The sequence below is a fragment of the Tyto alba genome, unplaced genomic scaffold, assembly GCF_018691265.1.
Source record: "Tyto alba isolate M040663 unplaced genomic scaffold, T.alba_DEE_v4.0 Super-Scaffold_8, whole genome shotgun sequence".
Classification (NCBI taxonomy): Eukaryota; Metazoa; Chordata; class Aves; order Strigiformes; family Tytonidae; genus Tyto; species Tyto alba.
Genome location: NW_024881329.1, coordinates 21,525,889 through 21,550,385, shown reverse-complemented (window position 1 = coordinate 21,550,385; position 24,497 = coordinate 21,525,889). Strand labels below are relative to the sequence as shown.

Here is a 24,497-nt window from a genome sequence, read left to right as displayed (position 1 = left end):
GGGGCAGGTGAGCACAGCTGGATGTGTGGGGCAGGTGAGCACAGCTGGATGTGGGGGGCAGGTGAGCACAGCTGGATGTGGGACAGGTGAGGACAGCTGGATGGGTGTGTGGGGCAGGTGAGCACAGCTGGATGTGGGAGAGGCAGGTGAGCACAGCTGGATGGGTGTGATCGGGCAGGTGAGCACAGCTGTAGTTGGGGGCAGGTGAGCACAGCTGGATGTGTGGGGCAGGTGAGCACCCCTGGGGAGGGTGCCGGCCTGGGCCAGTGCAGCTGGGATGGAGGTGCCGCACGAAAACCGAGCTCTTCCATAGCGGGTCCCTGGGCTGGGGGGACCCACGGGCCCCTCCGGCCACTGTGGCAGCAGGGGGACACCCCCACCCCCCCCGGGTGAGCGTAGCCTCGGGTGTCTCGCGGTGCCCGGGCCGCTCCTGCTATCTGTAACCCCAATAAACGGTGCCACCGGCACCAAAGACGCCCCCGGTGTCCCCACGCGTGTCGATGCCTCGCGGGGACGGCGCGCTCGGCGCCCGCCGGGCTCGGCTCCGGGGGACCGGCAGTGCCCTCTGCAGGCGGCCGCGCCCGGGCCGCGATGACCGCCCGGTCCTTCCTGCCACGCCGCCGGCCCGGCTGAGACGGGCCTGGCGGCTCCGCGGCCACCGCCCGGCCCCACCCGGCCCCGGCCCCGCCGCGGCCCCGCGGGCAGGAGGTGAGTGCGGGACGCGCCGTCGGGGCCGCCCCCGGGGGAACGGGCGGGAGCGGGAGCGCAGCCGCCGGCACCGGCACTGACATAGCGCAGCGGGGCCCCCGGGAGCGGCGGCCCGTGGGGGCGGGCGGGGGCTCCGCGGGGAGCGGCGGGGCCGTGGGAGGACGGTTTCGGGCCGGTGGGCGGCGGGGCCGGGAGCGGGAGTCGGCGGCAGCGGCACGGAGGGGATTTTTCGGCGGATTTCCCCCCCCCTCCCCCCCCCCCCCCCCGCACACCCCCCTCCCCCCACCCGCGACACCCCTCCTCTCCGCTGCCCCCGCCGGAGCCCCGCGTCCGGGGGGTCAGTGCCCGCGGTGTGCCCGCGGGGGGCGGCCGGAGGAAGGGGGCTGCAGGTGCACGGACAGACAGGCGGACGGTGTGCGAAGGGAGGTGGAAGTGCGGCCGGGGGTGGGTGGGGGGAGGCAGGTGGACGGACGGACAGACGGACGGAGATAAGGGAAGCGGAGTTCGAGGCCCGGGGAAAGGAGCGGACGGGCTGGGCGAGGCGCAGCGGCAGGTGCCCGGTACCGCGGCCCGGCGGGCGGGCGGGCGGGCGGGCGGGGGGGGGGGGGCCCAGCGCTGGAGCGGTGCCCCCCGGCGCGGCCCCCCCCGCCCGGCTGACATAACGTCTGCGCGGGGCGGTGTTTGCCTTGGCAGCCCCCGGCGGCGGCGGCGGCGGCAGCGGCGGCGGCGGCTCCTCACACTTTCCGCCAGCGCCGGGCAGCGGCCGGGCTCTGAGTCAGGAGCCGGGGGGGGTGCCGAGGGAGGGGGGGGGGGGGGGGGAACGGGGTGAGGTGAGGTGAACCCCGGGCCGCGCCGCCGCTGCCTCCCGGGGGCCGGCGGCGGCCAAACTGGTTGCGCGGGGTCCCCGCCCAGGCACCTGCGGAGGGGCCGCTCCGGGGGGGGCCGCCGCGCCCTGCCCCAGCGCCGCCGGCAGCGGAGGGGGGGCGGGGGGGGGGGGGGGGGGCTGCCCCGCCGCGCCGCGCCCCTCGGCACCCCCGACTGCCCGGCGCCCGGCTCTCCGTCCTTCACCCCCCCCGGTTCCTCGTTCTCCATCCCCCCTCCGTGCCCGGTTCCCGGGACTCCATCCCCCCCTCCCCCGCAGGTGCCGAGTCTCCCCGTTCTCCATCCCCCCCCCCCCCCCTCCTCCCCCCGGTTCTGCCGTGCCCGGTTCCCCCGCCCCCCCGCGGGGCGGAGCGGGGCGGGCTGGCCTCGGGGCTCGGCGGCCGCAGCGGGCGGGGCGCGCCCGGCGCCTGGCACCGGTCGAGGCGCCGGCGGGGCCGTACCGGGCAGCCCCCCCCCCCCCCACCCCCGGGGTCAGTTCCAGCGCGGCCCCGTTAATCGCCGTCGTCGTCCCGCGCCTCTGACTCAGCTCTTCCCTACCCCCCACCGCACCCCGGTCCCGGGGGGGGCCCCGCATGGCCCCCGCCCTCCCGTGGGGGGGGTGTGGGGGGGGTGTGGCGGAGCTGATGGGCGGGCCCCCCCTCCAATAGGAGGGCGGACCGCCGGCGCGCTGCCCAATGAGCGGAGTGGGGGCGGGCGCTTCCTGGAGCCCCGGCGGCGGCGGCGGCGGCGGCGGCGGTGGCGGGGGGGCGGGGGGGGGGCGGGCGGGGCGCGGCGGCGGCAGGTGAAGGCGGAGGCGGGGCCGCGGCCCCGCGACCGGCCCGTAGCTCGGGCGGGGCGCGCAGGTGAGCGGCGGCGGGTGGGAGCGGACGGACCCACCGACGGGGGCTGCACGGAGGTACCGACCGACCGGTAGCGGTACCGGTGCGGCGACCGCTTTTGCAGCCCGGTTGCGGTGAGTCGCGTGGATCCGGGGGGGCTACCGGGCGGGCGGGCACGGGCGGGGCGCGGAGCAGTGCTGGCTCCCGGCGCTCGGTCCCCCCGCTCCGTGACCGTGCCTGCTCGCCACTGCTCCGCGCTGAAACCGGTGGGCACGTCGCCCGTGGGGTGGGGGGAGGTCACGCGTGGGCCGTTCCCGGTCCCTCCGCAAGGGGCTGCGGGAAACTGGTGCTACTGGCAGGTTCCTGCCGCCTCCCGGGGTAGTCGCCAAGGCTCTGGCTAGGGTCCGGTTGCGGTGCGGCCATGTAGCCGGGGTCCCCTGTGGGCTCACGCCACGGGTGACGGGGTGCTGCTGCCGTTCCACCGCCCTTCCCGGCCCGGTGAGTAGCTCGGCCGCATCCCCGCGTGTGCCGGGCAGGGATGGTACCGTCACAGTGGGAGAGGCAGCTCGGGACCTCCACTCTGCACCAGTGCCAGTAGAGGCAGGAGTGGACGGTGGGTGTCCCCGTGTGCCAGTGACCCGCCAGCCTGGCACGCTGGCAGTGGGTGCCTCGCTGCTTGCCACTGGTGAGGGTCCACCTAGGGGTGCCCACCAGGCCTGGTGGCTCGCTAGCACCCGCCAAACACCGGTGGACTCTGCCCCACGCACACCCAGCCCTGCTGTACCTGTTCCCCCCCCTGGCTGGCTGCCCCCAGCCGGCTGTTTGCCCGGGGTGGGGTGCGGTATTTACCCTCCTGCCGCAGCCCGCGCCGGGGGAGAGCTGCCGTCTTGGGCTGCGGCCGCCCTTGACCCCGGGCTGCTTTTGCCGGGCAAGGGGACGTGGTGCCAGGTTTGGCGTGGGGTGAGTCTCGGTGTGCCTCAGTTTCCCTCGCCTCAGCTGAGCTGGCTGGGCTTGCAGGGAGTGGGCTGGGGTTGCCCGGCGCTGGCAGAGGCACACGGCAGCTGCCGGTGACTCGAGGCCGTGGCGGTGATGCCGGTGCTGGGCGTGGAGGGAGGAGCTGGGTTCAGGAACTTGAAGTGGGTGCGTGAAGAAGGGGAAGCTGTGGGGCAGGGGAGGGTGTGGGGCAGTGGGATTGGGGGGCTAGCTGGGGCTGGTGGTGCCCTTGCTGGGGATCGGGGTGCAGAGCAGGTCAAGTCCCCGGGTGTGGGGAGGTGACAGGCGGATTGAGGGGACGGTGGTGTTGGGTCCTGGGGACCCTCCGAGACCACCCGCCTGGGTGCAGGCTGGCCAAACCCCCCTCGCTGGCAGCGCCGCCTGAGCCCGAGGCCGTGGCAGCGCGGCTCTGCCAGCTGGTGCTGTGCACCCTCGGTGCACACGTGGCACGAGCGCGACAGGCCTGAGTGCGGCGGGGGCGGGCAGTGGGCGCAGTGGGGGGTGCAGGGCCAGCGCAGCCCCCACACCCCAGCTCTCGAGGGGTGGCCGCTGCCCCGCGTGTGGAGCAGGAACTTCTCCTTTGGGGCGGGCGGCGGATGATGAAACCACGGAGAAATCTCTCCTGGCAGCACGCGGGCTGCTGGCGGGAGCCCCCGGGAGCCCGCGCTCCCCCTGCGCCGGCCGCCACTGCCTTTCCATGGTAACCCCACCGCGGGAGCCGGCGGGGTGCTGGCAGGGGAGGCCACGCTGTCTGGGGGGGTTGGCGCCCGCCCGGCTCCCCGCGGCAGCACTGGCGTCCCCGACATGCCCCGGGAGCTGCGTGTCCACACCCCAGCGAGCCCTGGGGCGTCTGGAGGGACCCGCAGAGGGGCTGGGCTGAGACCCGTCAAACTCGCTTCGTGCCAGGGAGGTGACGCTTGGGTGGCCGTGCAGGCAGCGGGGGAGGTGGCCGCGGCTGGTGCCGTGGCCGGTGACCTTCATTCAGTGTGCCCGGTGCCCGGCCGTGCTCCGTGTCTGGGGATGGGTGGCCGGTTCACACGCACACCGGTGCGGTGGGAGCTGCGGGGCCCGGACGCCCGGGGCCCCCGGAGCTGACGGTGTGACTCGGCGGGACTGTGGGCGGGCGGGGGGACCGAGCCATGGCGAGGGAAAATGAAAGCAGGTGATGCGGAAGGAGAAGTAGGTCAGGCGAGCGCTGGCCTCTCCCGGCAGCCTCGGCTGCACTGCGTGCTCCGCTCTGCCCTGGCTGTCCCCGCCGTGTCTCTGGGCCCCATGGGCAGCGGCTGGAGGGGGCGGTGAGTACGGGGTCCTGCTGCTGGGTGCTGGGTCCTGGGCAAGGTGGGTGCCAGACGCTGCCTGACCTGGACACCAGTGGGCTGGGGAGCTCGGCCGGGCTAGCTGGCACGCGACGGGCATGGTGACACCCCGGCAGCTTTGCTTTGCTTCGCCTCCTGTGGGTATCCCCAGGGATATGGGGCTGGGGGCCGCGGTGAGGATGGGCAGGAGGATGTTCCACATCTGTCCCCCTGTGGGGCTGAGCAGGGGAGGGGAAGGGGATTCCCGTCCCACTTGGGCTGTGCTGAGGCGGCCGGCGCGGTGAGGACATCCCGGTGGGGCTCGGGGCTGGGGACAGCTTGGGGACGGCCCCATGTGCCACCGTGGGACTCCGTGGCCAGCTGCCCCCAGCTCAGCTCCACCGTGGGGCTGGGGCTGTAGCCCTTCCCATGGCGTGAGGCCGGCTGGGGTCTCACTCGCAGCACCTGCGTGGGTCAGAGTGACGGCGGCGGGCATGGCCCCGCTGGCAGCGCTATGTGGGCTTGGGGGGGATTAGAGCCGCCTGCCCCCCCCTCCCCTCACCCGGGATCAGCCGTGGGCAGCGGGGAGCTGGCAGCAGGCAGCTGCCGTGGGGGCGGAAGCCGGGCTATTTTGGGGGGTGTGGAGGGGGGGCTGTGGGCTGGCACTGTCCTTGTTGGGTGACCCCCACCGGGACCAGCACTGCCCTGGTCCCCGGATGGAGCATTGGGGCCTGTCCTGTTCTGGCTGGCGGTGCTCAGTCCCCAGGGTGCCATGAGGACAGGGACCCCACGTTGGGAAGGAGATGCCACCAGCCTTGGGGGGGCCCCCTGGGGCCTTGCAGCCCGGCAGGACCTGGGGGGTCTGGCCACCCTCCAAGGGGCTCCCGTGACTGTGCTGCAGGGTGAGTGGCACTGGAGCCGGCTCCCCCCTGGGGCTGGCGAGCAGGACCAGCCACAGGCAAGCCTGCCTGTCCCAGGCTGAGGGTTGGCAGAGCCTCATCCTGCTGCCACCAGCACCCCTGTGCCCAGGACCAGGCTGCCAGGGTGCCCGTGGGCAGCCGAATCTTGCTCCATCCCAGCAGCATCCTGGCCACACTGGGCCATGCAAACTGGGGTGTAGCGGGATGCCCGGCTGTGCTGTGCCCCTCTTGGCACTGCCAGGGGTGGCCTGAGCACCACCTGGGCTCAGAGCCCCTCCAAGCACCACCCGCCTTCACCACAGCGTCGTCCCCCCGGCTGCTGGGGGACCAGCGGGTGGGTTTTGCCCCATGCCAGGGTGATCAAACATAGGGTTTGCTGTTGACCATTTCCTTCCTGTTCCCCCCTCCCCGAGCTCCATTTCGGCAACACCTTCCTTCCTTCCTTCCTACCTTCCTTCCCTCTGCCTGCTCCTGCCTGCACGTGGCCGTGCTGGCAGGGAGCAGCTGGGGACAACCTCTGTTTGGCCTCCCGTGGCCTCTCTCCGGCATTGGGGACGGCAATGTGCGCAGTGGAGAGCCCACGGGTGACCCACAGAGGCCACGCACTCGTGACCACATCTGTCCTGGCCACCCATGGGTGAGGAGGTGGCTGTGGGACCCCCTGTCCTGGCAGGTTGGGGTTCCCCCATGTCGGGACGTGGTACAGGAGATGGGGATGCCCGTCCTGCCATCAGGAGAGGGGCTGGTGCCGTGCGGGAGCGGGGATGCTGCCAGAGTCTGTCCCAGCTGTGTGCGGGATGAGGCTGTGTCCCGTCACTGGTGCCACTGGTCAGGGTGGCACTGGCCATGACAAGGGTGGAGCATGGAGGAGGAGGGATGAAGGTCAGCCCATCCTCCCCAAAGGCCAGCACCTCCACCGCCTGGTCCCCCCTGGGTGGGCACCCTCAGTGCCCCCTAGCCGGGGCAAGCAGCAGTTAGCGGCCGGCGAGTGGGCGGTTGCGACACCCCCAGGGTGGGGGGGACACGGTGACTCACCCCAGTGGGGCCTGGCCACCAGCGGGAACCCTGAGTCAGGGCTGCGTGCCCATGCCGTGCCCCTCCCTGCCCGCCTCGCCCACCTTATCTCCCGCCCTTAGCACCTGGCACACCTGGGCCAGGGGGGGCTGGCGCCGTTCCCCTCCTTTATGGGGAGCAAAGGGCAGGCAGAGGGTTGGCAGGCAGGTGCCGTGTCCCTCCCTCCCTCCTGGGGGTGCTGGCTCTGGGCTGTGCCCCCCGCCAGGGTGGCCGGCCAGCCTGGAGCATCGTGGCGGGCAGAGCTGCCCGCGCTCTGGGCATCGGCCTGTCCCATGGCAGAACAGCCTGGCACACGGTCCCCGGGGATGGCGGGGTGCCGGGATGCCGTGCCAGGGCGCGCTGGCTCGCACGGGCGAGATGCTGGTGCGGCTGTCGCCCCTCTGCCCGCCCGCCATCCCCGCTGCCCGCCCGTGTGGTCGGGGCTCTTGCACAACCCGGCTCTTTCCGCCAACGTTGCTGGGGCTGGAGGCCCCCCTCCCTGCCCGGCTGCGTGGCCGCGCTGGCACAGGGCTCTTCCCCTTTCTGCCCAGCCTCATGCTGCTGGCAGCACCGGCACGGCTGCCCGGAGCCTGGCCGGGGCTGTGCCTGTGTGTGTGTGTGTGTGTGTGTGTGTGTGTCCCACTCCGAGCTGGGGGGCAGCCCTGCCGCGGTGCCCTGGCACGGCCCTGGCCAGGCTGGTGTGGGCGGCCGGGGCGGATGCTGGGTGCCGGCAGTGGGGTGTGGGGAGCGCTCCCCAGGCTGCTAATTGCTGTTTAGCTGGGGACGCAGAAGGTGTAATTACAGGGGGGATTGCGCGAACCTGCAGCCGGCCCCAGGGGGCTGTGGGGGCACGGGGGGCCATGGCCCATGGGTGCCCCTGCCTTGGGAGCAGAGGGGACTGGGCAATATGGTCCATCCAGGGCCGTCCCCAGGTCACAGCATCCCGCATCCCCCTGTGGGACCTCAGGGACCCGCTCCGGGGGGGTGGGGGGGCAGAGCGGGACGTGCATCTGCAGGGTTGGGGGGCGGCTCCGGGGCTGGCCAGGCAGGCCACGGCACGCCACACCGAGCCCAGCCCTGCGGTGGCAACCCCGCTCCCGCCGAGCGCAGGCGCCCGGGCCGGCCGCGGCCAGCGGCGAGCACCCAGCGCCCTGCCTTGGGGCGGCGGGAGGGCGAGGGCCCATCCGACGCCTCGGTACGGTGGGCCGGGGCTGGCGGCGGGGCGGCGATGCCGACGGCGGGGAGGGGATACCTTGCGGCACGGGGCGCCCATCCTGCCGGCGCTGGGAATTTCCTCCTACAAGAGGGGGCCAGGGGGATGCCCCCTTGCCCGGTTCCGGGTTGGCGCCCCGCGGCACGGTGCCGGCCGCGAAGGGTTAATGCCGTGTGTGTTCTGGGAAGCGGGGCTGGGAGGTGCGTGACCCGGGGTGTGGGCGTCGACTCCTTTTGAGGTGGGATCCTGCGCTCAAGTGCAGCGGGGAGCGGGGCCAAGTTCACACAGCACCCTGCCTTCCCCTCCCTGCCGCTCGCGGGCCGCCGACCCGGCCGCGGCGCAGCGCCCAGCCACACCGGGACACGCACCAGGTGAGCCGGGCGCCCACCCCGCTGCCACCGGCTGCCGAGGCGGAGAAGGTGCCCGGGGGGGGGGCGGTGGGGACTTGGCGCGGTGCTGCCGGGGCACGGGGAAGGCCGGGCACAGCTGCTCCGGCACCAGCCGGGATGCTGGTGCCGCCCGAGCCCTGCGCCGCCCTCACTGCCGATGGGATGGGAAGGGACAGGCGGTGAGGTCCGGGTCACCGTGGCCTGGCAGAGCGGGCCCCGCACCCTGCGGCGGCAATGCCAGGCAAGCCGGACGCGCCTCTGCACTGGGTCGGGCGGCGGGGGAGGTTTTGGCAGCGGGAGGGGGTCATGATGCCAGCGTGGGGCAGGGGGCTGGCACAGGGGGCTCGGCTGGGCCGGCGTCTGCTTGTCCCTGCTGCAGGTGCCGGGGTTGGTGCCGGGGTCGCTGCCAGTTCTGCAGCTGCGTGCTCTGCCATGGCAGGGCTGCCCGTGCCCAGCCTCCAGCCTGGCTAGCATGCCGCGCTGGCACCGGGCCCCTCCGGAGCCGCACCGGGCAGCACCAGCTGGGCACGGAGGCAAACCTGAGCCAGGCGGGGCTCGGACCCCCTTCCTCAGTGCCTTGGGCACGGCACACGCTGTGCCCGTGAGACGCTTGAGGTGCTGGGGACTGGGAGCTTCCTGGGTGGCACTGCGGGCACAAGGCGCCAGGCAGCAGCAGGGGGTCGGGGTGGTGGTGGTGGGGGGCCTTGCGTCCCAGCGCCGTGGGGTGGGGGGGCTGTGTTCATCCCCTTCCCTCTTCAAACCATTTCCTTTCGTCTCTGCTCGCTGTTTGTTTCTTTCTTCAAAGAGCGGGACCGCTTCCCCGCAGCCGCCTCCCCTCCAGCACAGGGACCCCTGGCACACCTCCAGTACATGCCCGCTTCAGGGCTACTGGCCCCACTGGACCCCAGCCCACGACCTTCCCCACGAGGTGGGCAGAGGGTCCGTGCAGCCACCTGCCCCACAGCCACGTCACCCCCCTGCACCACAGCGGCCGGTGCTGGGGCCACCACTGCTCCCCACCGGCGATGGGGGGGGGTGGGGGGGTGATGCACAGCCCGGGCACCTGGGTCCCCTTCTCGGCTCCCAAAGGATGAGGGGCCCTGGCGGGGCGAGGGGCTGGGGGCCAGGTCGATGGCTGGTGTCTCACTCCCCTTCCTGGGTGACTCATTCTCCCCAGTGCGGCTGTGAAGTCCCTCGACAGCGTTTGTGACTCTTGTGATCGAAAGCAGCAGCGCTCGGCAGCAGCCCGAGGCGGGGGCTGTGCTCCCTGGGACCCCTGCCCCCCCCCTTCCCCATGGGGGAGCAGGTGGGGGAACCCCCTGGGAACCCCCTCCCACCCCACATCTCCTGCCGTCCCCAAGCCGGGGCCGGTGCCTGGCGCAGGCTGGCACCGTACACACGTGCAGGGTGCCATCCTGGCTGGGTGGCACGGGACGCAGCCAGTCCCCACGGAGGGTGGGTGCTGCAGGGCCAGACCCCCGCTCTGCTGCATGTGGCTGTGCCGGGGTGACCAGACCCCCCCTTCCCCTTACCCCAGACTAGTGGGGGGGGCTGGCAGGTGAATGGGGCCTGGTGGCGGTTGTGCCGGGCGGCGCAGGCCAGCAGCGGGATGTCAGGGTGACCTGGGCAGGCATTGTTCCTGCTGCCGCCTGCCCCGGCATGGGAGCTCGGCTCAACGTGGGGAGCGACCCCCCCCCCTTTCCCCAGCCCCGTGTGGCTGTTGCAGCCGAAACGGGCCCGGCCGCAGGCATTGACGTAACCGAGAAAGCTCTGGTGCGGTGGGGGTGCGAGCATCGCTGCTGGCCCCCTTCCCTGCCCGTGCCCCCTGCACCATCGTCTCCGGCACCGGCCAGGGGACGCTGGGGGTCTGGGGGTGGCTCTGGCACCCTCACACCTCGTGTCCCGTGTCCCCCCCCCCATTTCCTTATCACCGCTGCAATCTCCTCGATGGCAGCACCCGCTCAGCATGTGACTTCGCTCCAGCGGGGAGGATGCGCGGGGGGGGGGTGGGGGGGGGTGGGGGTGTCGGGGAAGAAGCTGTAACGGGTGGTTTGGTGCGATGGAAAATCCCCCTCCTGCCGCCACCTCGCCCCCGCCCTGCCCCAGCCCCGCGGCGTCGTCCGCAGGCATCCGGCCCCGCGACCGCTGACGGGGGTCTCGGCTCCCCCGGCGGGCCGAGCCAGCCCTCCACCAGTGGCACCAGTGCCACCGAGGCTGCTCCCACCCGCACCGCGACGCGGCGAGGTCGGTGGCCATGCCTGTTCCTCGGAGCACCCCGGGGCCTCGGCTGCTGCGCTGGGCCCAGGAGCCCCCCCCCCCCAAACAGCCACGTGCCGGTGGGTGCCAGCCCCAGCGCTGCAGGCAGGAAGAGCCCTGCGAGCACCCCGTGCCCGGGTGTCTCGTGGGGCTGGGGGCTGCTGTGGGGACAGGGAAGGGGTGTCCGTCCTGCTGCCATCAGGGTTTAGCGGGGGGAGGCAGCGATGGAGGATACGGATGCCACCCCATCTCGGGACCACCGCCTGTGACGTCCGCGGGGCGGGCGCCGCGTCGCCATCGTCCCCCTCCAGCCACCCGAGGCGCGGCGTGGGGCACTCGCCTCCCCCCCTTAATCCTGCCCCTGCTGCTAATCCTGCCTAATCCCACCGGGGGCTGTCGCTGCCTGTTGGCTCCCAGGGCCCTGATGGTTTAATCACCCCTAATCCGCTCGCCCCCACCCAGGCGGGCAGCGGGGACCCCGGCCGGCGGCGGGCCAAGGCTCCTGGCACGGTGCGGGGTTGGCGGGGGGGGGGGGGGGGGGGGGTTGGCCATGGGCGCTTGGCGCCGGCGCCGGCATCCCAGGCGGTCGGCACTGCCCGGCTCCCAGTTTCAGGGGCGGCTGCCGCCTGCCATGCCGGTCGGGCCTGCTCGGCAGCGGCTGGGGCGGCTCCGGAGCCGGTTGCTCCGGGGCCGTTCCCAGCCGCCTGCCGAGGCAGCCCCAGCTGGCGGCCGCCCAAGCGCAGGGAGCGGCCGGCACGGGGATGGGCCCCTGTGCCGGGGGCCGCCGGCCGCGCCGCCCCTCCACGGGCAAGAGGGGGCACGTTCCCCCCTCGCGCCCGCCGACGGCACGGCGTGGCTTGGCGCGGCGCGGCGGGGTTCAGTTTGGATGGGCTCGGCCTGGCCTGCTTGCGGGCTCGGCGACGTCCGGCGCCGGCGTGCCGCCGTCCGCCACGGCTCAGCGTGGCACAGCAGGGCCCTGGCAGCGCCGAGAGCCTGGACGTGGCGGTGCTGGGTGCCCACCTCCGCCTTCCCCGGGGAGAAGGCAACCCAGGGACGCCAGGGCTGCGGCAACCCAGACGGGCGTCCCACCCCAGTGTCACCCGGCCCAGCTCTGGTGTCACCCGGCAGCACCGCGCAGCCGGGAGGGCATTACCCGTGGCTGGGCATAGGGTTGCAGCACCGGCGCTGCCACCGCCGGTACCCTGCCTGTGGGTCGGGAGGGTGTCGGGCTCCCTCTTCCCACGGGCTCCATCGCCTGCCCACACCGGCTCCGTGGGGACGCGCTGGTCCCTGGTGCGGCACCACGAGGACCCCGGGTGCCAGTGCCAGGTTTAGGGCTGAGGCCAAGCCCTGCCAGCCGCAGCGTGGGAAAGGCCCGGCTCGCTCAGGCAGGGCTTGGCTGGGCGAGGAGCGGCCCCAGGCTGGGGCAAAGCGGGAGGGGGCCGGGCCCCCACCGGGAGCGGGGGCAGGAACCGGCGGCGCGGGTGCTGATCCTAATCTGCGGTGGCAGGAAGCGTGGCCCCCGTTCCCAGCCCGGCTAGGCTCTGCGGGGCGGCCCCCCGGCCCTCGGGGCCCTCTTCCCGGCACTCGCCCGCCCACCCGTGCCCGCCGCCGGCGAGGCCCGTGTTCCCAGGACGGGGCTGCTGGGAGCCGGCGGCTGCGCCTGGTTGTGCCGGGGGGCCGGGGGGGTGGTGGTGGTGGTTGTGGGGGGGTGGGTGGGCTGGCGCAGGAAGCGCCGCGCCTCAGCACCGTTCAAAGGCGCCGCGCTGAGATTTCCCCCTTTGCTGTGGCGGCGCGGGCGGCTGGGCGCTGGCAGGGGAGGAAGCGCGGGGGGCTGCGGCGGGGGGCCTGCTGCCCACCAACCTCGGCACGGGGGGATGTGGAGGGGGGATGAGGGCAGCCCCCGCGCCCCCAGCCTGCCCCGGTTCGGTGTCCCACCGAAACCCCGGTCTCTGGTTCCACCGCCACTGAGCCCCGCGCGACGGAGGTTTCCTCGCACTCCGGCTTCGCGGCAGAGCCGATGCTTCAGCTGCGGTGTTTCCCCCCAAGCGCCGTCTTTCGGCTGGTTCCCGTGCCGGTCTCGGCGAGCTTCCCGTCCTTCCCGCAGGTGAGGAGGACGATGGCCAGCCCGGAGGACGACCTCATCGGCATCCCCTTCCCCGAGCACAGCAGCGAGCTGCTGAGCTGCCTGAACGAGCAGCGGCAGCTCGGGCTCCTCTGCGACGTCACCATCAAGACGCAGGGGCTGGAGTACCGCACCCACCGCGCCGTCCTGGCCGCTTCCAGCCGGTACTTCAAGAAGCTTTTTGCCGGGCCGGGGCCGGGGCAGGAGGTCTGCGAGCTGGACTTTGTGGGGCCGGAGGCATTGGGCGCGCTGCTGGAGTTCGCCTACACGGCCACACTCACCATCAGCAGCGCCAACATGGGCGAGGTGCTGCGTGCCGCCCGGCTGCTGGAGATCCCCTGCGTGATCGCCGCCTGCGTGGAGATCCTGCAAGGCAGCGGGCTGGAGGCGCCCGGCCCCGACGACGGCGACTGCGAGCGCGCCCGCCGCTACCTGGAGGCTTTCGCCGCCCTCCCCGAGGGCGAAGCGCCCGCCCCGCCGCCCCCCCGCCCCGCCGCCCGCCGCAGCAAGAAGACCCGCAAGTTCCTGCAAGCCCGCGGTGCCCGGCTCAACAACCACGCCGAGGAGCCGCCTGCCGAACCCGAGGGCTGCGGCAGCCCCCCGCCACCCCCCCAGCCGCCCTCGCCCCCGCTGCCCGAGGGGCTGCCCCTGCCCTACGACAGCTTCGAGCTGCCTGAGGAGGAGGAGCTGCCCCCGCACTCCTTCCCCTTCCCCTACCAGCCCCCCCTGTCCCCAGAAGAGGCCGCCTCCGACGAGGATGCCATCGACCCCGACCTGATGGCGTACCTGAGCTCGCTGCACCACGAGTCGCTGGCGCCCGGGCTGGATACGCCCGACAAGCTGGTGCGCAAGCGCCGCTCGCAGATGCCCCAGGAGTGCCCCGTCTGCCACAAGGTCATCCACGGCGCCGGCAAGCTGCCCCGCCACATGCGCACGCACACGGGCGAGAAACCCTTCGCCTGCCAGGTCTGCGGGGTCCGCTTCACACGGTGAGTGCCGCCGGACGGTGACCTGACGGCGTCCCCCCTGTGCCACCTCCCCTGCCAGCCCTGTCCTGGCACGGGTGCGGCGCGGGTCCGTGGGGTCTCTGCGCCCCGTGAGTGCTGTGGAATGGACCCTCCCTGCTGCCACCCGGGGGTGCCCGGGGCAGTGTCCCTCCCCTGCCAGCGCTGCCTGGACCCCTGGTGTGATACAACACAGCCCCATTTCACAGCACCGCCGGTGCTGCGGCGGTCCCCACATACCCCCGGCCAGGCTTTACCCTTGCCACAGACCCCTAAGGGGGGGGGTGGCATTACCCCTTTGAATGCCCAGCAAGGTGCTTATGGGGTTGGGATGGCTCCAACCCCATGGATGCTTCCCCTGGGGGAGCTTACCTGGAGGTGGGCCAGAGCTCCCGGACCCCCGCACCTTGCAGAGCATCCCCGCCGCGGGGCTGCCGTGACCGGGCAGCTTCTTCCCCGAGGATGCCGGCTGCCCCGTGCTGACTCCTGCCTGTCCCGTGTGTGTGTGTGTGTGTGTGTGTGTGTGTCCCCTCCAGGAACGACAAGCTGAAGATCCACATGCGCAAGCACACGGGCGAGCGGCCTTACTCCTGCCAGCACTGCAGCGCCCGGTTCCTGCACAGCTACGACCTGAAGAACCACATGCACCTGCACACGGGCGCCCGGCCCTACGAGTGCTACCTCTGCCACAAGGCCTTCGCCAAGGACGACCACCTCCAGCGGCACCTCAAGGGCCAGAACTGCCTGGAGGTGCGGACCCGCCGCCGTCGCCGCGACGAGCCGCCCCCACCGCCCGCCGGTCCCCCCGGCCTCGACCTCTCCAACGGGCGGCTGGAGGGGCTGCGCCTTTCCATCGCCCGGTACTGGGGGCCGGGACAGCCCGAGGAGGAGGAAGAGGAGCAGGAGGGCGAGGAAGGGCCGCAGCCGGATGACACCGTGCCGGTGGAGACGGCGTAGGGCCACCACGACGGCGGGTGCCGTGCCGAGCCGGGCCGTGCCCACCGGGGTTTCTGTTCCCGTTTTTCCTGTCACGGTTCGTTCCCAGTTATGCAAAGGGGGAAACCCCCCTGGCCGATTTGCACAATGGGGTGGGGGGGGTCCCCGCCACCCCCCGCCGTGCCCGGGCGGCGAAACCCCAGCGGGGGATATTGGGACGCGGGGCGGGGGGGTGCGTAGGGGGAGCGTGTGTGTGTGTGTGCCCTAAACCCCGCCGTGGATGTGTGTTTCCCACCCCCCAGTGGGGCCGGGACCAGGCGGAGGCTCCCACAAACCGACCCCCCCCCACTACCCCCCATCTCCCGCCAACCAGAGAGAGCACGGGGCCCCGCGCTCTCCCCGGTTGGGGGGGGGGGGGGGGGGGCGGCCCAGCCCCGCCCCCCCCCGCGCTGTACATAGCTTGTCCTTCCCCCTCCCCGTCCCGAGCAGCCCCTCCCCGGCGAGCCCCCCTCGCCCCTGCACTCCCGGCTGCTTTCTCTTGGTTGCACTATTCGGGTGAGCCCAACCGGGTGCGGGGCAGCCCCGGCCCCCACCCGACCCCCCCCCCGACCCCCAACCCCACCCCGGCCCTGTGGGACCCCCCCCCCTTCCCCGGGGTGGCCGGGCCCCAGCGGTCACCCCTCTGCCCTTTGCACATGCCCCCCCCAGGGCGCAGCCCCCCCCCCCCGGGGGAGCAGGGGACCGGCACTATTTGCCTAAAATAAGAGTTTATCTATATTTAAAAAGATGATGTAATATATTCCCCCCCCCCCGGCCCCTCCGCTGCTGCCCGCCAGCGCTGCCTGGCCCCCGCGCGTCTGTCCCTTGCCATGGGGTGCCGGGAGGGGTGATGGGGACGAGGGGCTTGGCTCCCGTCATGGCTTTAAAGTGCCTTATGGTGAACTTGAAATTTTCGGCTACTTGAACCTCTCTGGTGTCAGGAACCAAACAAATAATCGGCGGGCGGCCACCCCCCGCCCCGCCGGGTCGCCTCTGTCTGTCTGTCTGTCTGTTTGTGTTTGTTTTTTTTAAACGAAGGCTGCTTGGTAATAAACGGAGAAGCAGGGACCCCCCCCCGTGCCTGGCTGTCTGTCTGCCCTGTACCCCGCTCCCCGGAGCAGCTCTGCTCAGGCCTGGGGGAGTGAGTGGGGCTGAGGGCACTGTGGGGACAGGGACAGGACTAGGGGCACCGTGGGCGTGGAGATGGGGGTACCATGGGGCTGGGGGCACCGCAGGGATGGGGATGGGGGCATGAGGGGCTGGGGAGACCACAGGGACAGGGTTGGGGGCACCATGGGGCTGGGGAGACCACAGGAACAGGGCTGGGGGCACCATGGGAATAGATATGGGGGCACTATGAGGCTGGGGACACCATGGGGGTGGAGATGGGGACACCATGGGGCTGGGGAGCTCACAGGGACAGGGCTGGGGACACCATGGGGGTGGAGATGGGGCACTATGAGGCTGGGGACACCATAGGGGTGGAGATGGGGACACCATGGGGCTGGGGAGCTCACAGGGACAGGGCTGGGGGCACCATGGGGGTGGAGATGGGGGCACTATGGGGCTGGGGACACCATAGGGGTGGAGATGGGGACACCATGGGGCTGAGGAGCTCACAGGGACAGGGCTGGGGGCACAATGGGAATAGGGCCAGGAGTGGGGCGGGGATGGAGCTGGGGACAGCACGGGGCTGGGGGCACCACGAGGTCGGGATCACCATGGGGTGCCAGATGCCAGCTCGGGGCACCGGGATGCTAGTGCCTTGAGGACTGGGTGCTTTATTCACCAGCCCATCCCCACCCACCCCAGCAGCTCCCAGCTTCCACCGCACTGCTCGGGCTCCAGCCACATCCCTAGAGCCTGGCCCCACGTCCTGGCCGCCGCGTGGCACCATCCTGGCGTCACCGGGCACTGCCCTTGCTGCTGGGTGGCTGCAGGGCCATCACCTCCTCCAGCTCACTGCCACTGCTCTCAGGCTGCTCCTGGTAACTGAAGTCCAGGCTGGGGGGGGGGGCCAGAGGGCAGAGAGGTGTTGGGGACCCCCCAGTGCTGGGGGTGCCAGTGACATCGCCACCCCCCATCGCCAGCCCTCACCTGGAGAGCGAGCTGTCCTCGCTGCTGTCCCAGTCACTCTCCCCACTCGCCTCCTCCTTCAGCTGGGCTCGCAGCCAGGCTGCCAGCTTGGGGGGCAGTCGCCGGCTGCCCCTCCGGCCCCCCGCCACCTCCTTGATGCGCTGCCTCAGCAATCGCCCTCGCTCCTGGCCCCGCAGCGCCCGCACAGCACCCAGCCACAGCCCCACCATCTCCTCATCGCTGGAGTCCCTGCAGGGATGGGGGCAAGGGGGTGGGCTGCAGCCCCCTCCTCCCACTGTGGCTCCCCCCCTGTCCCCGGTCTCCAGTGGGGTCCCTGGATCCCCTGCTCACATCTCCTCATCCCCGGTGTCCCCGTAGCTCAGGGGGCCCATGCAGATGGAGCAGATGTTGTTCAGGGTTTTGTAGCACTCACTGCAATACAACCCTGGGGAAAATAGATCTGTGAGAGCGATGGGAGATTTTGGGGGGGGGCAGGAGGGGTTGTCCCCAATCTAAGGGGGCTCCTACCTTTGCAGCCGGGCGTGATGCACGTGATGAAGTCTGGCTGCTCCGCTATCCCACAGGCCAAGCAGCTTTTCTGCTTGATGCCCAAGAGCCGAGCCAGCCGGTCAAAGCCAGGCACCCTGCAGGCAAGGAGCTGATGCTCCATGGCATGGGGCAATGCCACCCCTTGCCGTGGACCCCCGGAGGGGTGGCATTGACCCTTTGAATGCCCAGCAAGGTGCTTATGGGGTCAGGATGGCTCCAAACCCATGCTTGAATCCCCTGGGGGAGCTTACCTGGCAATGAGGAAGAGGAGCAGGTTGCCTTGCCTGGCGTCAGCCGTGCGGTGCATGGCGGCTTGGCGCAGGGCATGTACCAGCCCCGCGCGCCGGGCCAGGATGGTGCTGTGGAGGAAGATCATGCGCTCCTGGCGTGGCAGGGATGGGGGTGAGGGGGGGCAGGCGGTTGCCAAGAGGGGGGTGTGAGTAGGTGGTGGTGGGGGTGCTTCTCACCTGCTCGCGGCCCGGGTAGTAGGCAGCACACACCGCCCGGCGCAGGCGTGCCACGTGGCTGCCGAAGATGGCGATGAAGAGGCAGGTGCCGTAGAGGAGTCCTGGTGGGAAGAGGACAAATCACACAGGGGTGACACCCCCCACCTCCCCTGCACCCCCCACCCACCGTGCACGCTGTGGGTGCGGTGCCCCCAGTCACCCATGCTGATGTAGGTGCCGTAGTCGGGCTCGACGGGCTGGAGGAGGCAGCGCGGGGAGAGCACTGAGATGTTGCCCTGCTGCAGCACTTCAAAAGCAGAGACCAAGTCCCGGAAGATCTCGCTGGTGTAGCCTGTCCCGTTGACGCTGACACCCATCACCGCTGGCGCTGAGGGGCAAATGGCTCAGTTCTGGGGAGCGGGGCACCCACCACCCCAAGGCCCCAGCCAGCAAAGCACCTAAGGGTGCTGCTCTGGCACAGTGGATGCCGCTCACCCCTGCTGATGATCTCCCCTCGCAGCTGGTGCCGGATCAGGTCAAGCAGCCAGAAGAGGCTGTAGTCGGCCAGGATGATGCTGAGCCCCACCAGAACGTGGCGCAGGACCCCCACCAGCTGCAGCCCGTACTGGCGCCGCTCCTGCTGCGACAGCCACAGCGCGGCTGGGCGGGCACGGGAGAGCCGTGAGGCCGTGCCGTGCTGGGACCCCCCCCCGGAACCCCTGAGGCGGGGTTCCCCTGGGGGACACCCCCCGGGTATGGGGCTGACCTGGGGGGATGTAGCGACGCCTCTCCCAGGCTGACAGGGGCAGCACGGTGGGTCTGCCCTGCTCCGCTCGCTGCAGGTCCAGCGCCACGAAGCGCTGTGTGATGTAGATGTTGTCGAAGGTGTCATCCTTCATGTATCGGCGACGGTACCGCAGTGCCCTGGAGACATGGAGGGGGACGCTGGGCACCAGCACACTGAGTCCCCGTCCTTACGAGGGGCCAGAGTGGGACCCCAGCCCACTCACTGGAAATAAATGTAGAGGATGGCACAGAAGGAAACATGCGTGAAGAGCCCCAGGACCTGGCGGGTGGGCTCCAGCTGCGCGCGCACGCTCTCCATCATGTCCAGGGCCACCTCCCCCAGGCTCTTGCTGGCACTGAGGTTGATGTCGAAGCGGTGCACGGCTGAGATATTGAACTCGAACTCCTGGCGGACACGATCCATCGCATTTGTGAGGGCTGCAGGGGTGACAAGGGGTCACACAGTGCTGGGGGTTGGGGCAAGAGCCGGGAGGGGGGCACAGGGGGACCCCCTGACACCCCTGTGGCACCGGGATACTCACGGACTGCAACTTGCCTCCTGATGAATGCCTGGAGGTACCATGGGATGATGCAGAAGACGAGGGCAACTGTGGAAGAAGGGGTATCTCTGCCAGGGTAGGGTCCCCACGGTGGGCAGGGGTCCATCCCGCTGCCCTCCACCCTGCTGCAGAGGGGCAGGAGCCCACGCACTGTTGGCCAGACCACAGAGGGTCTTGAAGGCGACGATGATATAGCAGAGGAAGAAGAGGAAGGGGATGGTGCGCTCGCAGTTGTCCTTGGCTTCGTTGAAGAGGCGCACGCAGCGCTGGTACGGCGTGCCCAGCTCCTTGTTGCACACCCTGCCCACGTTCACCAGCCACCTCCAGACGTTGTACAGGACTCGGGCTGCAGGCAGGGAGAGGGGCATCAGGGGCCGGGCACGGGGAGACAGGGACAGGCCAAAAGCAGCAATGGGGGATGCTGGAGCTGAGGAGACCCTGGGGGAGCCCTGCTCACAGACGTGGCTGACGGAGTCCATGAGGGAGCGGAAGAACTTGCGGACGTGGTCACCCACCACCTTTGCTTTCTGGGATATCTCCTTGAGTTTGGTCAGCATGTCTGCGGAGAAGGGGGGAGCCCTGGCTGTATTCTGAGGGGTGAGGACAGGCCAGGGCTGGCCAGTGCTGCTGGCGCTCCCCTCGGAAGGGACCCTCCCGTCCCACCGCATCCCCCCGGCCCATCCTCTCACTCAGCAATGGCTCCTGGGCACGTTGCAGCCGCTCGGCTGTCTGGTTGAGGGCGAGCTCGGCCCCGCACGACAGCGACTCGGCGGCCTGGGAGAAGTTGTGCAGGATGTTGGTGCAGGGGCCCTGCACAGCCATGCCCAGCGCCAGCAGCAGCATCAGCATCTTCCCCTCCCCTGCAGGGACAGCGCAATCCTGGGGTTCAGCTGGGACCCAGCACCCGCCCCAGGGACTCCCCCAGCTCCTGGGAACGGGACCGACGACTGCTTACTGGTGAAGATGTGGGGCAGCGATAGCAGCACGGTGACCCGCACGTTGCCGGAGAAGGCCATGCCCAGCCCCAGCCCCGCGCCCAGGGAGATGGTGGTGACAAGGCAGTACCAAATGTTGTGGCCCTGCTCCAGCAGCACCATAGCCCCATACGCACTGGCCAGGACTATTCCCAACACGAAGCCACCAACGCTGCAAGCCAATTCCCGCGCCTTGTTCTCCTCCTCCCGACGAGGCTTCTTGCCCCCAGACCGTGGTGCTGGGTTCTTCCGCCGGCCTCTCAGCCCCCGCAGCCACGAGCCCAGCCCCATGCTGGATGGAGCTCTCCCAGGCTCCTGGCGCTCTCCTAGGCTGCAGGCGCAGGGATACGGCGGGCAGAACGAGCGGCTCACAATGTGCCGGTTCCGGGGGAGCAGCGCAGCGTTGTCGGTGCCAGGGGAGCAGCTCACTGTTGCCAGGACAAGGCACGGAGCCATGGAGCCGACGGCAACCCCTGAGCAAGAGGGCTCTGCTGGGACAGAGGCACAGAGAAAGGAGAAACCACCCAACACGAGTGAGATTCCCCTCTCATCCCACTCCCAACCGGGGCTGCCCGTGGGCAGTGGGAGAGGGCAGGGCTGACACCACCCTCCCCACCCAGCCCTGAAGCGAGTGGTGGTCTCACTGCTGCCTGCCCAGTGCAGCCAGTTCCTCTGGAGCCAGCCAGACCAGTACCGCACCAGCAAGTTCTTCCTGGGTGCCAGTGTTGGGACCCTCCTCGGCCTCGGTGAGTGTGCCCCGGTGGTGGGCACGGCGAGGGTCCGGTGGCACCAGGGGCTCAGGGCACATTTGTGGGTGTTTCAGGGCTCTGCCATCTCCTCATCCTCCCCATGAACATCACGAAGACGCGCAAGCTTCAGGTCTCCTGGGGGCTGGCGGGTGAGAATGGGGCCGAGAGGGAACTGGGGTGACAGGGGCCATTGGGGACCCTGGGGTGTTCTCTGTGGAATCATAGGGACAACTCTTCTCTCCCTACAGGGGTGACTGCCTTGGGATGGGCTATGTCCCCCCACTTTCGTTGTGCCAGCCTGCTCGTGGGCCCCAAATTCCTGGGGAAGGAGGGTCGGGTCTACGTTCTCTCCTTTGTCCTCGCCGCCATCTACAACGGTAGGGTCCCCCTGTGTCCCCGTCCTCCTCGGCAGGGTCCTGAGGGGCTGGCGGGGTCTGAGCCACCCCTGCTGGCGCCAGGGCCGGTGACCAACATCTGGCACAACCTGGAGGTGGTGACACGCTCGCTGGGCTGCGTGGCGGAGCTGCAGATCAACCACAGCCGCCAGCTCTGGCATCTGTCGACGGCCCCCATGCGCAGGGTGATGGAGGACATGACAGTGAGGCAGGAGACCCCGGGCGGGGGGCACAGGGGGGTGGGGAGACCGGAGCTGAGCCCGTGTGTGTGTGTGTCCCTGGCAGCGGAGCGGTCAGACGCTGAACACCGAGATGCAGAACATCTCACAAGCCTTCGTCGGGCTGAACGAGGAGGTGGCCAGCGAGGCGGGGTACGACCTGCGGCAGCAGCACAAGAACCCCCACTCGGCCACCAGCACCCAGCAGCTGTATGAGACAAAGACTAAACTGCGCTGCGACTGTGAGCAGAGCAGGCAGGAGGCTGGCAGCCAGGGGATGGGGCTGCTGCAGCCCCCCTACACCCCTTGCAGGGCACCCCAGATGGTGTCTGGGCCAGTGGGGCTGGCGGGGTGCATGGGCAGCTGAGGTCTCCTGTCCCCCCCCACCCAGATGTGATCAAGCTGGGCATGCAGCGCTGCCAGGACTGGTTCAGAGAGAAGCACGATGCTTGCATGGCGCAAGTGGTCGTGCCCATCATCAGCCACTTCCTCTGCCTGCCCATGAAGTTCTCTTTCCTCTGCAGCATTGCCAAGGGTGGGTGGCACGTGGGACTCGCACCCTGTCCTCCCTCAGTGGCTCCAGCTCTGTCCCCTGCAGCCCCTGGGGGGGGAAGCTGAAGCCTGTGCCAGGGCGATGCCCAGGGGTCCCGGCTCTGCCAGCACTGTCCCCGCTCCATCCCCGCAGTCATGAACAGCTGGTGCAGGGAAAACATCCCCGTGGAGGGCAACTTCGGGCAGATGTACGACCTGGTGAACAATTCTGTCAGCAACCTCAGGCAGGAATTCACTGCCAGTGTCGTCATCCAGGTGGGTGCCTGTCCCCTCCACCCAGGGCCAGGCTGGGGGCCAGATCCTGCTCAGCCCCATGGCCCCTCTGCTGCAGGAGGAGCATCGTGAGATGATTCTGGGTGTCAACGTGTCGGCGGAGCAGCTGATGGAGGAGGTGATGTCGCAGGTGCGGCAGCACGGCGCCCGCCTGAACCGGACCTTCTCCTTCTTTCGCCTGCTGCTCTCCTACACCTTCCTCCTCGTCTTCATCTCGTGAGCCCCAGGATGGGGGGGGGGGGGCGGGGGAAGCACCCCCTGTGCCAGCTGCAGCGCGTGGAGGTGTGGGGGCCTCTTTTGTCAGCAGGTCTGGGGGAGGCACGAAGACAAGGGGGGGGTGTTCTGGGGGGTTGTAGCCAGTCCTTTGCCCCTCCCTGGACTCCCCCCCGCCTCTTGCCAGGGCTTTCTCCTACACCAAGCAGTACTGCCAGGACATCTCCTTCGACAACCTCTACATCACCACCTACTTCCACCAAATCGATGCCCGCCGCAGAAAGCAGGTGAGGGGGAAGAAGGGACAAAGGAGGGTGGGGGCCCACTCCCGGTGGGGGTCCTGGGGGGCTGCGCTGAGCTGCCCTGCTTCCCTCTCCCCCAGCACAAGCGGACGCTGCTTCCCCTGCACCCGGCAGAGGTCTCGACCATCATTTTCCCGCGCCGCCTGGCCATGCAGCCACCTGAGCGGCGGAACATGGTGAGGGGCTGGCAGAGGGCCGGGGGGATGTGGGGCTGGGGCTGGGGCTGGGGGAGAGGGGGGCCCAGGCTGTGGCAGATCCCATCTCCCTGCAGGTGATAGAGCTGCTGGAGTGCATCCCACCCCTGCTCCTCCTCATCCTCGCCTGCAGTCTGGACCACGTGCTCTTCACCATGCTCAGCGTTATCGAGCAGCACTCCTTCGTGGAGTACTCCTTCCACAGTGAGCCCCCTGCCCCACGACGCGGGACGGCAGCCCCCAGCCCTGCAGCAATGCAAGGGTCACCCCCTCCCCTCCACCCGCCTCTCCAGCCCCACAGCCCCCCCCCTCCCGCCACGCTCCCATTCTGCAGGCAGCCACCACTTGTCCGTGAAGGTGACAGGCACATCCCTGATGGCTCGGCTCCTGCGGAGCACCGTCGGGGCCCTCAATGCCTCCTCCGACATCCAGTTGGAGACGTCCAACTTCGGTGAGTCCCCTCAGGGGATGGGACCCCCAGCCCCATGGCCTGGCCAACCCTGCCTGCGAGAGGGGGCAGGGCCCTGTCCCGGGGGGCTATCGCAGGGGGCTCAGCACTGCCACTTTGTCCCCAGCCTGCCTGCCACATCCCCGGAGCATGATATGGCAGCAGTACGTGGACAGTTGCCTGCCCTTGGCCGTGCTGGTGCTGGTCTGCCTGGTCCAGGTCTATATGTACCCGCCTGCGCCGTGTCATCGCTGCCTTCTACTTCCCCAAGGTGAGCAGCAGCCCCGGCGCCAGCTGAGGGCCCGGGGGAGACTTTTTGGGGTGGGCTGGTACCCACCCTTTGTGGTTTTCGCCGGCACAGCGGGAAAAGAGCCGTGTGCTCTACCTCTACAACAAGCTGCTGCGACAGAGGCAGAGCTTCGTCTACCGGCAGCGGAAGCTCATCGCCCAGCGTGCACGGCAGCACCCGGGGCTGGTGAGTGGGGACGGGGACGTGGGGCTGGGGGCTTCGCTGCCCCCTCATCCCGGGGTCTGTTCCCCTGTGGGGCGGCCGCTCAGCCCGAGCCCCACACGGCCTTGGTCTCGCCGCAGGGGACGTCGCTGCTGAAGCGGTGCTGCCAGCGCTGGCCGTGCCTGCGCCGCTGGATGCGTCGGCGCTGCACGGTGTGCGGGGCCCCTGAGAGCACCCGGGATCGGGTTTGCCCCGTGCCCGCCTGTGGCGCCCCATTCTGCGGGGTGTGCTGGAGGGATGCGGGAGGCATGTGCCTCGCCTGCACCCCCGGGGACTACGGCCTCTCCCAGGAGAGCAGCGAGGAGGACGTGGGGTACGCGGACTGAGGGCACCCGGGGGGGGGGACGCAGCAATAAAGGCGCTGGCCACCTGTACGCGGCGTGGAGTGGGGTCTGTGGGGTGCGTCTGTGGGGGGTCTCTGGTGTGCAGAGTGGTGAAAGGTGTAAGGGTGTTGAAGGTGGGGGGGTCTTCTGTGTATGGGATGGTGAACACAGGTGCCTCTGATTTCTGGGTTAGGGAAGGCGGGGGTCTCAAGAGTATGGGGTGATGGGGGTCTCCACTGAATGAGGTGATGAAGGTGGGGGTCTCCAATATACGGGAAAGTCAAGGCGGGGGTCTCC

General features: G+C 70.4%; 3 protein-coding genes across 7 annotated transcripts; 2 read left to right on the top strand and 1 right to left on the bottom strand.

The window, feature by feature from the left end:
- The first annotated feature begins 584 nt into the window (after window positions 1-584).
- ZBTB7B (zinc finger and BTB domain containing 7B) lies at window positions 585-15,704 on the top strand. Of its 5 annotated transcripts, none has more exons than XM_042785282.1 (3): window positions 585-708; window positions 12,635-13,641; window positions 14,193-15,704. In XM_042785282.1, exons 2-3 carry the CDS (start codon window positions 12,647-12,649, stop codon window positions 14,611-14,613), a joined length of 1,416 nt encoding a protein of 471 aa, XP_042641216.1. In that variant the 5' UTR covers window positions 585-708; window positions 12,635-12,646; the 3' UTR covers window positions 14,614-15,704. The 5 variants fall into 5 exon arrangements, with proteins under 5 accessions (XP_042641216.1, XP_042641213.1, XP_042641217.1 ...); XM_042785279.1 differs by lacking the exon at window positions 585-708 and adding an exon at window positions 2,370-2,542; XM_042785283.1 differs by lacking the exon at window positions 585-708 and adding an exon at window positions 2,410-2,432.
- Window positions 15,705-16,535: 831 nt separating this feature from the next.
- DCST2 (DC-STAMP domain containing 2) lies at window positions 16,536-20,478 on the bottom strand. Its single transcript, XM_032985478.2, has 15 exons — window positions 20,004-20,478; window positions 19,738-19,908; window positions 19,506-19,607; window positions 19,200-19,394; window positions 19,031-19,096; window positions 18,713-18,926; window positions 18,469-18,626; window positions 18,198-18,362; window positions 17,923-18,090; window positions 17,724-17,824; window positions 17,508-17,638; window positions 17,236-17,351; window positions 17,059-17,152; window positions 16,729-16,956; window positions 16,536-16,635 (listed from the first exon to the last, which is right to left on the bottom strand). Exons 1-15 carry the CDS (start codon window positions 20,476-20,478, stop codon window positions 16,536-16,538), a joined length of 2,484 nt encoding a protein of 827 aa, XP_032841369.2.
- Window positions 20,477-24,203, top strand: DCST1 (DC-STAMP domain containing 1). Its single transcript, XM_042784900.1, is given in 16 exon segments — window positions 20,477-20,555; window positions 20,846-20,920; window positions 21,020-21,148; window positions 21,230-21,369; window positions 21,452-21,626; window positions 21,776-21,919; window positions 22,070-22,191; window positions 22,268-22,425; window positions 22,610-22,709; window positions 22,805-22,907; window positions 23,003-23,122; window positions 23,253-23,369; window positions 23,494-23,597; window positions 23,599-23,637; window positions 23,728-23,841; window positions 23,958-24,203. Coding segments are annotated over 16 exon segments (1,965 nt in total).
- Window positions 24,204-24,497: the final 294 nt, after the last annotated feature.

Excerpts from the sequence above, each read along its gene's own strand:
- DCST2 (XM_032985478.2), bottom strand. The coding sequence starts at position 20,478 with ATGGCTCCGTGCCTTGTCCTGGCAACAGTGAGCTGCTCCCCTGGCACC. Across the intron at positions 19,097-19,199 it reads CCTCTGTGGTCTGGCCAACA|TTGCCCTCGTCTTCTGCATC; the intron begins GTGCGTGGGCTC and ends CTTCTTCCACAG. Across the intron at positions 16,636-16,728 it reads GAGGACAGCTCGCTCTCCAG|CCTGGACTTCAGTTACCAGG; the intron begins GTGAGGGCTGGC and ends CCCCCCCCCCAG.
- ZBTB7B (XM_042785282.1), top strand. The coding sequence starts at position 12,647 with ATGGCCAGCCCGGAGGACGACCTCATCGGCATCCCCTTCCCCGAGCAC. Across the intron at positions 13,642-14,192 it reads TGCGGGGTCCGCTTCACACG|GAACGACAAGCTGAAGATCC; the intron begins GTGAGTGCCGCC and ends TGTCCCCTCCAG.